This window comes from Hypomesus nipponensis, chromosome 16 (assembly GCF_054491055.1).
Source record: "Hypomesus nipponensis isolate SF chromosome 16, ASM5449105v1, whole genome shotgun sequence".
Classification (NCBI taxonomy): domain Eukaryota; kingdom Metazoa; phylum Chordata; class Actinopteri; order Osmeriformes; family Osmeridae; genus Hypomesus; species Hypomesus nipponensis.
The window spans coordinates 10,531,520-10,547,664 of NC_140376.1; the positions used below are offsets into that span (position 1 = coordinate 10,531,520).

The window sequence follows — 16,145 nt, forward strand, 5'->3', positions numbered from 1 at the left end:
AATGTAACCTGTAATGTACTTATATGTCAAATTATTTTGACTGTTTTTGCTGTATAATAATAGAAAACATTTATCCTACTCCATAAATGTATACCATTTTCTGTTTCTAAGCATACTTCTTAAAAGTACGTTATTGAGTATGTAGTGAAGAGCTACGAATCTGCAGTAAACTATTATGAGGGCCCCGTTCTCGCCAAGTGCCTCAAGATCTGAGGCATTTGAGGGGCCCATAAACATTTTAATACATTAGTAAATAATAGTAAAATTACATTTAGAAGTTTACTTGTTGACGTAATTACATTAAATGAAAGTGCACTTGAAAGTATTGCAAAGTATACTTTGAGGTTCTTTAGGAAGTATACTTGATGAACTCAAAGTGCACTACACAGGTTACTTTAGAGTATTCCAAAGTATACTTTGAAGTACTTGAGGAAGTATACTTGATGAACTGAAAGTGCACTACACAGGCTACTTTACAGTATTCCAAAGTATACTTTGAAGTACTTGAGGAAGTATACTTGATGAACTGAAAGTGCACTACACAGGCTACTTTACAGTATTCCAAAGTATACTTTGAAGTACTTGAGGAAGTATACTTGATGAACTGAAAGTGCACTACACAGGCTACTTTGCAGTATTCAAAAGTGAACTATTTTCAAAGCATACTTAAAAGTATATTAAAAGTAAACTATGTTCTAAGTATACTTCTTAAAAGTATATTAAAAGTGAACTATTTTCTAAGCATACTTCTTAAAAGTATATCAACATTTTCGGTATAGCCTACACATAATATCAACTGGTTATTGGTGTATTGTACTATGTATATGTCTGATACTTTATTAACATTTATGTATTACATTAACTTATAACACTAGGCAGCAATATTGTCAAGCAGAGCAAGAAATGGCTATGCTAGCTACCATAGCTCACACCAGCTCAATGTAAGACAAGAAAGGAGTTTGGTAAATAGAACAGAATATACAAGGCAACTAATTGCATTCAATTAAACATTTTATTATGGAATATGTCCAGTGAGAGGGTCGTTTGTTTTTAGTAAGTGGAACTGAAATTCCTGCCGAGCGTCGACAGTTAGCTGGACGATAGGGGACCCCTTAATCTGCAATTCATTGTTGCTAGCTCTAATCAGATGTGCATTTAGAATATAACAAGCTATATCTTACAATAAACTTGAAGTAAAGCTGGCTATATAACATTTGGGTGAGCGATTTTGACTAGTCGGAAATTTGTGTTTCTCTGGGTCTTTCACATACTATTACGTTATTCATGTTCAGTGTTACGAAGCAAGTTAGCTGGTAAATTGATCAAATTACTGCATTATTTTAAAACTTTTTTCAAAATCAGCTAACTTGATTTGTAATACTGAACATGAATGGGGTTGAACGTTGCAAAATACAATGTTTGGGACTATAGGTCGCAAATGAAATGCTTTACTTCTGCCTTCTTTGATTACACTAAAATGGAAGTCTATGGAAGTGTCCCAACTCTCTTTATATGGCTCTGGGTCTACCTAGCTTTGACTACCAAGACTTTTAATCCGTGGCGTGCTTACATAGTCTATAATGTCCAGTGTTTAAAGAAAATATTAACTATAATTATATACATGTTTCTTTAACTATTTGTTCTAGTTCTATCAGAGTGAAAGTTGCTGTCTAGCATTAACTGTTAAGGCAGTGGCGTTGTTAGACATAAAACTGTACTGGGGCACAGGCCCCTATTCATATGCCTTCTTCCAAGCTTGTTGCGCACAATGCACTATTAGGCTATAGAAACTAACTCGCTTAACCCACTATATAACAGTTCAGGGACGCAAGTTTGATATCAGCTTTGGCAGGGACATCTATAATGAATGCAATCTTTGTGTTTTCGGTTTGTTAAAACTTAAACTTTAGATTTGACTGGGGCACAGCAGATTTATACTGGGCACGTGCCCCTGTAAAAAGGGTCTAACGACGCCCCTGTATTAAGTTATGTTTAATAAAAAAATAAAATTAAAATAAAACACTGTGCTCCTAAATTTCTTTGTGTGCTCCTAAATGTTTTCATTTTGGAGCACATGTACTCCTTGGTGAAAACATTAGCGTAGAGCCATGAGTAGTCCTGTCCTAGCTACTTTACACTGGCTCCCTGTTACCTTCAGAATTGACTATACGGTCCTTTTCCTCACATACAAAGCTCTACACGGACAAGGGCCTAGCTACATTGCTAACTCTCTTATAAACTACACACCAGCTAGAACACTGTGACCATCAAATGCAGGCCTATTAGAGGTCACCAGAAGCAGTCATAAGAAGATTGGTGATGCGGCCTTTGTCAATTACGCTCCAAAAGTATGGAACAAATTACCCATAAATATAAGGGAAGCAAACACGCTAGACATTTTTAGAAGACAGCTAAAAACCTACCTTTTTAACAAAGCATTTACCTAATTTTATCTCAAAGGGGTTTTACTACTTTTGTTAGTTATATTATTGTTTGCTATTTTAATTATTGCTTTTATCACTTGTATTATTGTTTTTATTGATTTTATGTAAAGCACCTTGAGCTGCAATTCTTGTATGAAATGTGCTATACAAATAAAATATTATTATTATTGAGTTGCTGCCATGTGATTAGTTGATCAGCTACTTACAAATTATTGTTGTTTACCAATTATTGAAAAGGCGTACCTAATAAAGTGGCCGGTGAGTGTGTGTATCTATCTTTATAGATATAGCTAGATTAAGGCGAATAGGAACACTAATTGAGTAAGGATTTTAATAACATGTCAATTCAATTAATTAAGTTAATTATTCGTGATAATATCTTACCTTCAAAAGGACGAAAAACTCAAAGATTCTCCGGAAAGACGGTGGAAACAGCCGGGCGTAAGTCACTGCCATCTTGAAGAAGAGGGCGTGAAAAAGTCTGTCTCTTACATTGATCAGTGGGTTCTGGTTGATGTTAGGATTTCGCATCCTGTTCACCCCACCGTTGTTATTTAGTGGGATGTTATTGTTTACGTTAGCCTGGTTTTCCGACATTTTTTCTTTACTTTATGGAGGATGAGAGTAATGCTTATACAGTCAACTGTGGTCGCAGTCAGAACAAAACTAACTTTTCATAAAATTCCACGACGATGGTTGGTAGCTTGTGGCATAGGCTCAAAAACAATCCCAGATATACACCTTCGTTCGCTTCTTGTTTGTAAGTAGCCTACAGTAACGGTGGTAACAAGGATGCCTTTTTTAGCTAGCTAGCCAAATGGTTGCAATGCTCCCAATCTAGCTGAATACACATGCTAGCTATTTTAGCTTAGACTAATAGAGCTAGCTACTGTAGCTTCAATCCATCTTCAGCTGCAAAAACAAGCAGACGTTATGATGCTAGCTAAAACTGTTGGGGCACAGTAACTATGGATCAGTATTCAATAGCGCAAGATAGTCAACTATCCCTTGTTAATAGTTAGATAGCTAATATGCTGGATTTCTTTTTTACATTACAAGCTAGATCAACAACCATCTGATGGGCCGAATTTTAACGTGTTAAAAACTAACCTGTACAAACGCTGGATAAGCAACTCGAAAGAAATTAAAGGACTACAGTACAGTACAGGACGACATCTAAGAACAACGCGGTAAGCCGACCTACATTAATCAGCCCACTCTATTAGCATGACGGTTAGCTTAGGTTTTGTAGAGCTATTGCTTATCATTAGTTCAACTTCTAGGTCTACTCCAGAACCCGTATGTTTTTGCCAATAGCTTCCTTTCAGTCGTGAAATGGCAGTACCGTGAAAGTGGCCTATTACATCGAACTTCCGGTTTAGTGAATTTGCCTTCAGAATAAAAGCATGCCTTGACTTTGTTTTTAAAAGTCCCGCAATGAGCTTTCCTCAAGATGTGTCTGTAGCTTTAAATGCTAATAGTTTGTAGCTGGACCAAGGACAGTTGGTACTGATCCAGACTTCAATAACGGTCAGCAAGGCCAGCTTTGTATTGGCCCAAGTTGAGGAAACAGTCGTCGCTGAAATTTTTGGTTCCATTGGTTGTTTCTCCAGCAACCAATGGTTGCTGAAAAAAAAAAAAAAAAACAATGGATGCTGAACCACTTCCGCTTTCCGGTTTTGTGTTTCCTGTTCAGCGGCTAACCTCTACTAGCGTACCATGATATCGACTGAAAAGGCAACATTACATTGATTAGAATAAGTTGTGTTTAATTAAATGTTGTTAACATGAGTTCAGGTTACACTTGTGCCGTTGTTGGTTGCCATAACAATTCAAGAAAATTGAAGATCTTGCTTCGAAACATTAACAACTTCAAAGAAATTGTGTCCATTGCCCTATGCTTTGCACTCCATGCCAAGGAATGAGGAACGCAAAAGAGCGTGGCTTGCTAGCCTGACGTTGTCATACTCATAATTCTAGTCAGAATATGAGTCTGATAACTCTCCAATGGGCTGTGACCATGGGGCGTGTTTCAACCGAACTCGTAAAACAAATGCCTCTTCGCGCAATTGGATAGACCTACAACCAATCAGAGCAACATAAAATGTTGTTTGTTGAAAACGAATTCAACCCAAGCGCTCTATTGTGACGTGGGTGATTACGTTACTGTTGAGCATCTGTCCATCATCGTATAAAGCCTGGCAATTTCATTGGTCCGACCAGCTTCTGGTCGTATATAGTTTGTCCCCAATACAAGACCCTCCAGACCCAACTTCCCGACCAATTTTTTTTGCGGGCTAGGCTAAATTGGGCTGGCAGCCAGGCTAGTGGCTTGCAGCTTTGCAACTAAAACACCCTCCAAAGAAAGTGTATGTTTGCTCTTTCCATAAAAAAAAATTAAAAAGCCAACCGAACTATACCCTGATCCAGAGCTTTATCTGGGCTACGCAATAATGCAATAATGGGATCATTGTCAATGTTGCTATTATTAATGGTAATGTTAATAGTAAGTGGATAAATAAAGACAATAAGCATGAACAAATTAAATTACAAGTGTAAAAGTACATTTTGTCAAGTGCTGTGCAATCCGTTTACCCTTCGTTCTTTCGTTTTTCCGTTTCAAAACCAAATCGGAAAAACAAACTTGTTTTTTGTTTTTCTGTTTTAAAACCAGAACGGAAAAACGGGGAAAAAAGAACAACAGAAAATCCCAAGTACTGTAGCGTTTTTTCTGTTTCAAAACCAAAAACGGAAAGGGAAAACAGAAAATCAAGACATAAATTCACTTCAAGTTTGTTTTTACCCATGAACACAATGCGGAAGTGGAACTTTTTCTGCCAAAATCAAGTCCTATCCTATTTACGATTAGTTATGGCTACACTAGAAACTTATGCAGACTTAATCTGCACACTTTTTGAGAGTGGGAAAACACACTCAGAAATTAGTTGTGCTTTACAGCAGTTAGGTGCCTCGCAATGCTCCATAATGAGTGTTAGGCGATTTTGCATGGAGCACAACCTTTGCAGGAGACATCATGTGATTTCTTCAATAAACAGGGTACCTCTATGTCTGTTTTAATTTTGATTAATGTGGCACAAAGTAGTCTATGTATTAGCATGAAGGTTGTTCTGTCAGGAAACATACATTTGTACATTGTGTCAGATGGGGGGGTCATGGAATCGGGCTATTATTCGGAAGGTTGCTGGTTCGATTCCCGGCCATGTTAAAATGACGTTGTGTCCTTGGGCAAGGGACTTCACCCAACTTGCCTAGGGGAATGTCCCTGCACTTATTGTAAGTCGCTCTGAATAAGAGTGTCTGCTAAATGTTTAAATGTAATGTAATGTGTTAACCAGACAGGTCCATCCTATGGCCGGAAATTTATGACGGGTTATTTAGCTTCTGTGGGGGTACATGCTGCTGAAAAAAGGGTTGGTCGAGTTCTGAGAGAAGTTCATCAGCCCTACCACGAGCAAAGACGACATGTAAGCAGCCTAACTTTGGCAAATTGATATTCATTTGGTTATTTCATTTGTGTCACATATGCATGCACTTAAGGACCGACAAATCTGTGTTTTTCTCTTCTTTTTAAAGGGTGCTCGTAATCTAAATCCCATCCGCTACCATGCCGAATACATGGGCCTTAAGTTACACATGGACCAAAACGAAAAAATTGGCATGTTTGGGGCCACCCACGTGGTTGCTGTAGATGGCTTCAGCAGCAGAATTGTGGCAAATGCAACTATGCCCATAAAAAATAATTTGATTATTTATGATGAGGTGTACAGGTGAGTACTATACTATGCAAAAGTAATATTGTTTCTCTCAACAAAGGAGCACATATGGATGATTGACAGTTAACATTCACCCAATTTCTGCTTTCTAGAACATCTGAGCCCTCTTTACCTGTCCGTACATCACATGATTCAGTGCTGCATAGCATCTCACCTCTTCCCCTTTCTCCTCCATGTCACTAAATCTAAACTCACATCACCCTTTATCCACAGGGGGTGTCTGCGGACATCACTTACACACAATACCCCTCTACGCAATCAGTAGGCACCCCTAGGCATTGGGCAGCTACCAAGCCAGACATGCTTATTATCAACGCTCCATTTAAAACATGCTTTTTAGCGCTCCCTATCGAGCACTGAATTAGAGAATTTGAAATTGTGCGGCTGACCGGAGCTGCGGCCGCAAGGCGGTCGGTGCATGTCGCGGCGGTAACCCTCGGACCCGGTGGTGGACTCCGGAGGTGAGGGATGCCGTCAAGCTGAAGAAGGGGGCCTATCGGACTTTATTGGCCGGTAGGACTCCTGAGGCAGCTGATGTGTACCGGCAGGCCAAGCGGTATGCGGCTTTGGCGGTCGCGGAGGCAAAAACCTGGGCATGGGAGGAGTTCGGCGAGGCCATGGAGAATGACTTCCGAACGGCTTCAAAAAGGTTCTGGACCACCATCCGGCGGCTCAGGAGGGGGAAGCAGTGCTCTGTCAACACTGTATACGGTGCGGATGGTGCGCTGCTGACCTCGACAGGGGACGTCCTGGATCGGTGGAAGGAATACTTCGAAGACCTCCTTAATTCCACCAACATGCTTTCCGACGTGGAGGCAGAGTCTGGGGACATCGGGGGGGGCCCTTCTATCTCTGGGGCTGAGGTCGCCGAGGTGGTTGAAAAGCTCCGCGGTGGCAGGGCCCCTGGGGTGGATGAGGTCCGCCCGGAGTTCCTTAAGGCTCTGGATGTTGTAGGGCTGTCTTGGCTGACACGACTCTGCAACATCGCGTGGACATCGGGGACAATGCCTCTGGACTGGCGGACCGGGGTGGTGGTTCCCCTCTTTAAAAAGGGGGACCGGAGGGTGTGCTCCAACTTTAGGGGGATCACACTCCTCAGCCTCCCTGGGAAAGTCTATTCAGGGGTCCTGGAGAGGAGGGTCCGTCGGATTGCTGAACCTCAGATTCAGGAGGAGCAATGTGGTTTTCGTCCTGGCCGTGGAACAGTGGACCAGCTCTATACTCTCCGCGGAGTCCTGGAGGGTACGTGGGAGTTCGCCCAACCAGTCTACACATGTTTTGTGGATTTGGAAAAGGCGTTCGACCGTGTCCCTCGGGGGCTCATGTGGGGGGTGCTCCGAGAGTATGGGGTACCGGATTCCCTGATCGGGGCTGTCCGGTCCCTGTACGACCGGTGCCAGAGTTTGGTCTGCATTGCCGGTAGTAAGTCGAACTTGTTTCCGGTGAGGGTTGGACTCCGCCAGGGCTGCCCTATGTCACCGATTCTGTTCATTACCTATAAGGACAGAATTTTCGAGGCGTTGCCAGGGTGTTGAGGGGGTCCGGTTTGGTGACCTCAGGATCGGGTCGCTGCTTTTTGCAGATGATGTGGTCCTGTTGGCTTCATCGGGCCGCGACCTTCAGCTCTCACTGGAGCGGTTCGCAACCGAATGTGAAGCGGCTGGGATGCGAATCAGCACCTCCAAATCTGAGGCCATGGTAATCGACCGGAAAAGGGTGGAGTGGCATCTCCGGGGAAGAGATCCTGAACCAAGCGGAGGAGTTCAAGTATCTCTGGGTCTTGTTCACGAGTGAGGGAAGAATGGAGCACGAGGTCGACAGGCGGATCGGTGCGGCATCCGCAGTGATGCGGGCTCTGCATTGGTCCGTCGTGGTGAAGAAGGAGTCGAAAGGCGAAGCTCTCTATTTACCAGTCGATCTACGTTCCTACCCTCACCTATGGTCACGAACTATGGGTAGTGACCGAAAGAACGAGATCACGAATACAATCGGCCGAAATGAGCTTTCTCCGCAGGGTGTCAGGGCTCTCCCTTAGAGATAGGGTGAGAAGCTCAGTCATCCGGGAGGGGCTCAGAGTAGAACCGCTGCTCCTCCGCGTCGAGAGGAGCCAGCTGAAGTGGCTCGGTCATCTGATTAGGATGCCTCCTGGACGCCTCCCTGGTGAGGTGTTCCGGGCACGTCCCACTGGGAAGAGGCCCCGGGGAAGACCCAGGACACGCTGGAGGGACTATGTCTCTCGGCTGGCCTGGGAACGCCTCGGGGTCCCCCAGGAAGAGCTGGTGGAAGTGGCCGGGGAGAGGGAAGTCTGGGCCTCCCTGCTTAGGTCGCTGCCCCCGCGATCCGATCCCCGGACAAGCGGCAGATGATGGATGGATGGATGGATGGAGAAAGTTTGAGAATGAGAACACTGTTGTGGTTACTATGTTTTTATTGTGGGAGGCTATTTTTGGACTACATCTAAACCTCATGCGGCTGCTGCAGCATTTCTGCTTTGACGTGACCTGCCCTCGAAGAGAGGGAAACTGCATGGATGGGGACAGCGTGCAGGCAGATGTATCTTTATTTAGGGTGAAATTAAATGAGAAATGCAATACAAAATGGCTGAAAGGGGTGTATTTATGTAAATGTCCACATTGCCTCAATGTCTTTGTGTCAATAAATCTAATACAATTTTGACTGATGGATGTTCAAACCTTATTGGCTTCACGGTGACATCATTCTGATGTACCATGCGCAAATTCATGCAATTTTACCTTGAAATGTCAACCGCTTATTAACCTTTGTCCCAAAACTGACCTAAGCTAATAGTCTGCCCTTTCAATTCATAAAATCTCAACAGGTGGTGTGTAGCAGAGAGGATAGCGAGACTGACTTGTAACCTTATGCTCATGAGTTCAAATACCCATTCAGCCTATTGTTGTTCTTTGACCTGCCTATGGATTCAGTCTGAATAGGGCCACAAACGTCGCTATGTACCAACTGCAGTCTTCGTTTAGAACGGATTTCTCCCACTGGCTTATGTGGTTTCCTAGACAGCTTGCCTTCCACGCATGCTTCACAGAAGGGTAATTCTTTCTTTTCAGGGAAGTCCACTCCATTTACCATTTCTTTAAGTTCTTTCACCTTAGTGGTGTGGCCCAGTCGCTGGTGCCACAAGCTGGCTGCTATTGATGCACTTGGCGCACAGTGACAGGCGGGCAAACTCCCCTCGACATCCAGTTGATACAATCCATCGGATCTTTGTGTTCCCATTCCTCTGATATTCCCACTTTCATCACGGATGTAACACTTTACAGTGTTTCGTTTTTCGACAGCAGCTCCCACTGAGAAGAGATTCCCGGATAACTTGGGAACATACAGCACGTTGTACATTGTGACGTTCTTACATTTACATTTACATTTAGTCATTTAGCAGACGCTCTTATCCAGAGCGACTTACAGTAAGTACAGGGACATTCCCCCCGAGGCAAGTAGGGTGAAGTGCCTTGCCCAAGGACACATCATTTTTGCACGGCGGGGAATCGATCCGGCAACCTTCTGATTACTAGCCCGACTCCCTCACCGCTCAGCCATCTGACTCTTCTTCATATCACTCTTGTAAAATGTAATTCTCAGGTTAACGTTACCAAGTCCTAGAGCGTCAACCACTCTGCCATCTCCAAGTTTCACAGACTGTGGCTTTGGAAATTGCCTGTAGTCCTGGAGGTTGTCTTCAGGACACGTCATGTGCTTTGAGGCTCCAGAGTCAATTAACCACGCAATCCGTTGTGTCATTTCAGCCCGAGTCGCCTCTCCGGCGACGAAAGCACTCTCAGACGCGTCTCCATTATGGTCGCATGTTACGTGTTGGCTTTGTGGGATCTGGTCTGTCTTCTCATACTTGGACAGTCACGTTTGATATGTCCTTCCTTCCCACACTTATAGCACCTCCACGAGCCGGGTCTGTCTGCTCTCAATGTCCGGTAGCTGGCCTGCTTACGGACTTGTGAGGTTGTCAATGGTGACGCGCCTCCGGACGCGGCACCACTGAATACAGCATCACCTTCAGCGAACACTCGCTTTTGTTCTTCGTTAATTAAAGCCTGCTGTACGAACCGCAGCGTTAGACTGTCCAACTTCGCCTCCAGCACAGTGACGATCGTAGCGTAGCTTGATGGCAGACTACCCAGAAGTGTTACGATCTGGTCCTCCTCTTCCGCACCTATTGCCCCCAGTTGGTCGGTTACCTCTTTCATTCGCTTTAAGTGTTCAGTTATATTGTCTCTGTCCTTCATTTCACATCTGAAGTACATTTTCTTTAGGAACAGCTTGTTTGCTAGAGTGTCTCTCTCGAAACGTTCTTTTAGCGTGTCCCACGCTTCCTTGGGGGTTTTACAGCTCATTATCAGGTACAGCTGGGGGGTACTCACGTTCAGCATCAACACAGAAAATGCTCTTGCCTGTGCACTTGCTCCTTCACGCACGTAGTCAGTTTCCATCACCATGCCCCATAGTCCTTTAGCTTTCATCAAATGTTCCATCTGGAATTTCAACGTTTCCCAGTTCTCTGGCCCACCCAGCTTTTCAATAAACAGTTTGTCTTCCATTGTGAGTCCCACAACACTGTCTATGCAGCGCACACAAAACAAACACCTCTTCTTTGCTTCAGAACTGGGCCCATAACCTGTTGAGTTTTGTATGACACGTCTTTATTGTTCACAAACAATTGTCAATTTATAGGGAGGCACCAAAGAAGAAATAACAGGGTTGTGGTACCACACTTGATGCGGTGACACCTATTGGCAAATTACAATATTACCAACAGGCCAAACATGAAGTTGTTTTGCTCTCTTGTTTTCCAACTCTTGACCTTCTATAATTCTCTTCTCTTTGGCTTTTGAAGAAGGCGGTCGCATTTTCTCTCCCTCCCCTCCCCTGCTTGGCTTCTATCGTATTGTTTTGTCTTCTATATACTCAAGAGACTCTCTATGCATCATTCTCCAAAGCAATAAGCATAGAATTGATTAGCTGGTCTCAACGCAATTGACACCATCTTCTCGAAGAGAAGCTCAGGTTCGGGGGAACCTAACTGTCCTGACGGAACGTTGGCAGCTTGGTACTCAATAAACGCGTGGGATGGTGTGTTGTGTGCCTTGAAGACATCTTTCTATTCGGAACCATGATTACAGGCTTTCTGCTGATTGGACTGGGCGCTGGCCTGGTATATCGGAAAATTAAAGAAACGGCTGCAGCTGTCAAAAGCCCCCTAAGGCTGCCCGGCATGATTGATGCGGTGGGCAGAGTTGGTGGCACTCAGACTGTGACTTTACAACACATTGAACGCAATTTGGATAACATCATGGAGAAGCTAGCCGCTCTGCAAAGGAAAGTAAACAACATGGAGGCCATAATGATGAGTAGACGTGAAATTGAAGGCGCCTACTCGACCAAACAACTACCCCAATCTTATCTGCTTTCGGCCCCGTAACCAGCTCAGGCCTTGGCCAAAACAGTTGCTGGAACAACATTTCCCCTGGAGAGCGCTGCAGTGATATTCTCTGTAGTCTCTTCCCTTCCCCCTCCCACAGACACCTGTGGATTGCGTCTCTGTCTTGGGTCATGACCAAGGATGTCTCCATGGCAATACTATCTGCAAACTGAGAATCTAACTGATTGTGGCCTCGGCGAAGGCGCCAACCCAGGCACACTCATACACCAACTTTCATCTACTAAAGATATGCTATCACACCCTTTCCCCCATCCAACGCCTTCATCTGCTGTTCCCCGGTGTGGCTGGCGGGTCTGTGACCAGCGCCTATTATGGCTGCAGGTCCAGATGCTGCTTGTCCATACCCCTCCCCCCCTCCCCGTTGCAAGTCATGTGGTTCTGTACTGTTGTACAATGTATGTGCTTATGTGTTTTTTTGCCTGTTCCCACACTGTACTCCTCTAGGAGCATAGTCTGGGGATTGCCTTTTTTCGTTTCTCTCCTCATGTTCTGCTGAAATTTAAGCTTGTTTTCCCGTCTTGTCCACCCCCTTGTCATGTTTGTGTATTAGAAACTGCAAGTGGCAGCTCGGGTCTAAGACGGATTCGAGAGACCGCAGAGTGCGGCTAGTTTGGTTTTAGGTAAAGCACTTTTAGCTGCAATTATTGTATGAAAAGTGCTTTTTAAATAAAGTCTTACTTACTTACAATGTACATTTTTAAAATATTTTGCCATTTTGTGGAGGAACACGCATCGCTGCTTGCAGCCATATTTACATTTTTCTTGCGAATACATTGTGTGGCGGTCTGCAAGAACCCGTCGGATGTTGCGGCCGCTCATTGTTGGCTATAAGCCAAAAAAGTTGTGATGTTTTGTATAGTTAACACCCTAAACTTAATTGTAATGTACAAAAAGTATATGATTACTTATGACAAACAGTTAATTTCAACGGTTTAGCTAGCAAATTTCAAGCCATGTCAAATCAAATGCTCAGTTTGCCTGCTCTTTTGAGTGCAGCAGCAGCCCCAAACAACTGATCAATGAAGGCAGGCTGTTAAACGTAAAAATAACTTGCATCTGTTTGAAACAGTTGAGTTGAGTGTTGGTGTTTCCCTCATGCATCACAATAGAATTAGAATGAAACGGAGTCTTTGAATGCAGTTTTCTCCCACTTTTTGACAAAGGTCAACTTTATGTAACTTCAGTTGTGCTAAAGATAACTGAGTGATTTAAACAGATTTATATTCAGGAAAGTTTGTAGATTCCAAAGATGTAAACCAATCAGATAGTCAAAGTTTTCTCCATGTGAAGAGTTTCCCCAGGCCGCCACACAATACATTGCTAATGCTAATCATTAGGCCTATATCTCTCAATACCAGTTGCCACTTGTGTTTGTTCTCTTGAAAATGAATCGGTAAGCTTGGCACATTTGGCAACATCCTCTTCAAATGCCTTTCTTTTCTTCGGCCGGCCCAGCTATCGGTAGCCTATCAAAAGGTGTGTTCGACATGGACTGTGGCTGCATAAAACAACTGGCGAGAGTAGCCGCTTGCAGTCGGGAGGGGTTAAAAACTTCACCTTAAAGTCGGACGTTCCTGTTTCTCGTGGTTTGCTTCATTGACGTCAGTCATGGCCGATCAAGCGCTGTTTGCTTACTTGACTTTATTTATAATTAAACGTAGTCTTTCCGTTAGTGAAGAGGTGGACAAAAACGCTTTCTTCAACACATTTTTTATTCAATTAAACAGGTTGGTCCAGATTTGAGCATTGGCGAAACTGAAGGTGTCAGAATAATTACAAAACAAGCGTCAAAATTGTTGTCTGTAAGTCTGACCAATCATGAAATAGCTGTGTCGTCATTAGAACCCGTGCAGTTGCTCTTGAGAAAATGCACTCGGCTACACAGCCGGCAGTTCTCGAATTGATCTCACAGTAATTTGATGGCTACGTCACAGTGAGCTAGCTTCGGCGCCGTCTCAAGACTGGAAAACTGTGAATTGAACAGTGAAGTGAACAGTGGCTTGAAACAGTGAATTCTGGTTAGACTTTTTGTCCGACTTGAGAAGACGCCGAGGTTAGGGAGATAATTAACGTTGGCTGTGCAGCATTTGGATGCACCAATCGGTCTGAGAAAGGAAAGTTAGGAAAGACAGGAAAAGAAAGGTTAATACTGTGAGGAGAATGAGAGGGGCATTCTAGGAGCCGATGAGCCAGTCCAGTGTCCAAGTGAGCCAGTGATAAAGACCTGAGGGAGGAGTAAAGAAATCAAATACATCAGACAAGAACATTACAGGCAGCCCTAAAATGTCAGAAAATAATGAATGTGGGAGTAATGGCAAATACATTTGCAGCAATTTTATCAAAATATCAGATAAAAGAGATCTGCATGGAAAGTAAGAGGGGCATGAGATGGGGAAATGATTAAAAAAAGGCCATACCACTCAACTTTTCTACTGGCTCAACAGGCTACCAACTGTTTCAGGACTTGGAGATTCTTCTACCTGACATCAGAACCCTGCAAAGAACACAGCATACAAAGATGGAACCAGGTATATTAGGGGATGTGTTTGACATGCTGAAGCTGAAGGTAGATGGCCTGACAGAGATGGAGGGGAGCCTGTGCTTGCTGAATGAGATGGCAATCACAACAATTGTGCTGAGATGCATCTGGGAACAGGGAAGCTTTATGACGTTACCGTTAATGTGGAAACAACAAGTAGTGGCTTACCAGTGGCAATTCCAGTAACCTTTGAAGTAATCAAAATATTAGGATATGGCAAGCAACAATAGTATGAGCATTAAAGTTATGAGCTACCTGCAGTTAAAATGACATTTTTACTGTGATCATCCCCACGTGGTGGATGCTGCTAATCTTCAGTGACGGACTTACCCATTAGGCAAAGTAGGCAACTGCCGCTTGAAAGACTTTTGGAAAAAATTATACCACGATCAATAATAACTAGTGCTGTCAGTTTAACGCGTTATTAACGGCGTTAACGCAAACCCAAATTAACGGCGTCAATTTTTTAAATTGCGCGATTAACGCTCTTTGGCCTAGCAAACTTTGTAGTTATTGTCACATGCTGTTGCAACAACTACCGACGTTAGTAGGTGTTGTAAAACTACAACACCACACTGGATCTAGCTAGACAGGAAACAAAACAACAGGCACGCCACACACACTTGTTTGGCTTGCAAGCCGACTAAAGAGTGGTGGCAGAGCCCGTTTACATTTACATTTAGTCATTTAGCAGACGCTTTTATCCAGAGCGACTTACAGTAAGTACAGGGACATTCCCCCCGAGGCAAGTAGGGTGAAGTGCCTTGCCTAAGGACGCAACGTCATTTTGGCACAGCCGGGAATCGAACCAGCGACCTTCTGATTACTAGCCCAATTCCCTCACCACTCAGCTGTCTGACTCCCGTTTACAGATATCAGACATTCTCTGGTAGTCGGCTAACGTTACGTTTTGAGTGGATGGCGAGCGCGAGACGCCGAAATGGATGCCAATAAGATTCTGAATAAAAAGTTTACTTTTAAAAAGTTGCCAAATGGTTCCATTGACAAGACCAAAGTGATCTGTGTGTTTTGTCGTTGTAAACTGAGCTATCATCGCAGCACGTCCAGTCTGAAATACCACTTGATGGCCAAGCACACAGCTGATGCGAATTCTCTGCCCCCTCGTCAAAGTCAGGCGATTGCAATGTTGTTTTCAATAAAAAAAAATATTTGCACGAAGCAATCCGAACCAATTTTCCATGTTGATAAGATAATTAAAATTTGAAAAAAGAATGGGACAAAAAGAAATCTATGGACAATTAGAATAGATAAAAATGTGCGATTAATTGTGATTAATCGCGAGTTAACTATGACATTGATGAGATTAATTTGACAGCACTAATAATAACTATAATAATAATAAATTATAAGTAATACATTTGGTGAATATAGCTGCAAGCAGTGATGCGGGTTCCTCCTCAAAATGGCAAAATATTATAAAAATGTACATTGTAGAAGGTCAAGAGTTGGACCACGAGAGCTAAATTAATTTTTGCTTGACAAACAACAACAGGCTGAATGCAGATTCAAACTTAAAAGCATGTGGTTGCAAGTCAGCCTTTCTATCTTCTCTGTTACACGTCATTTTTATGAATAGAAAGGTCAGAATATTAGCTTTGGTAAGCTCTGGGACAAAGTTCAAGCAGCTGTAATTCAGTCATCTTTTGACATATGAAGGTGAAATTGTGCATGGTACTTCAGAATGATGTAACCTGGAAGCCTGTAAGGTTTGAACAATCTTCAATCAAAAGGACGTGTGTTATTGACACATAGACAATGTGGACAATTCAGCCATATTGTCTTGTATTCATTTTTGCTATAATATTGCTTTGAAAGACATGTATCCTATACTTCTGCAACAAAGGTAGGTTTTCTACACA

At 43.3% G+C, this 16,145-nt stretch overlaps 2 protein-coding genes across 4 annotated transcripts in view; one reads left to right on the forward strand and one right to left on the reverse strand.

The window, feature by feature from the left end:
- tmem259 (transmembrane protein 259) overlaps nt 1–3,739 on the reverse strand; it is a 101,564-nt gene extending 97,825 nt beyond the window's left edge. Inside the window, exon 1 of one of the 3 annotated variants that reach the window (XM_084675718.1) lies at nt 2,829–3,739. In XM_084675718.1, the coding sequence (XP_084531844.1) occupies nt 2,829–3,041 (213 nt within the window). In that variant the 5' untranslated portion in view covers nt 3,042–3,739. The remainder of the gene's footprint in view (nt 1–2,828) is intronic. The other 2 variants (XM_084675720.1, XM_084675719.1) reach the window with 2 other exon arrangements.
- A 295-nt stretch (nt 3,740–4,034) lies between these two features.
- On the forward strand, nt 4,035–6,462 carry LOC146254853 (uncharacterized). Its single transcript, XM_084675466.1, has 3 exons — nt 4,035–5,501; nt 5,801–5,929; nt 6,039–6,462. Exons 1-3 carry the CDS (start codon nt 5,250–5,252, stop codon nt 6,234–6,236), a joined length of 579 nt encoding a protein of 192 aa, XP_084531592.1. The 5' UTR covers nt 4,035–5,249; the 3' UTR covers nt 6,237–6,462.
- The last annotated feature ends 9,683 nt before the right edge of the window (nt 6,463–16,145 follow it).

Bases quoted from the DNA above. Each gene is read 5' to 3' on its own strand.
- LOC146254853 (XM_084675466.1), top strand. From the start codon at position 5,250: ATGAACACAATGCGGAAGTGGAACTTTTTCTGCCAAAATCAAGTCCTA. The intron at 5,502-5,800 runs GTACCTCTATGT...TGTGTTAACCAG, and splicing joins TGATTTCTTCAATAAACAGG to ACAGGTCCATCCTATGGCCG. The intron at 5,930-6,038 runs GTAAGCAGCCTA...TTCTTTTTAAAG, and splicing joins ACCACGAGCAAAGACGACAT to GGTGCTCGTAATCTAAATCC.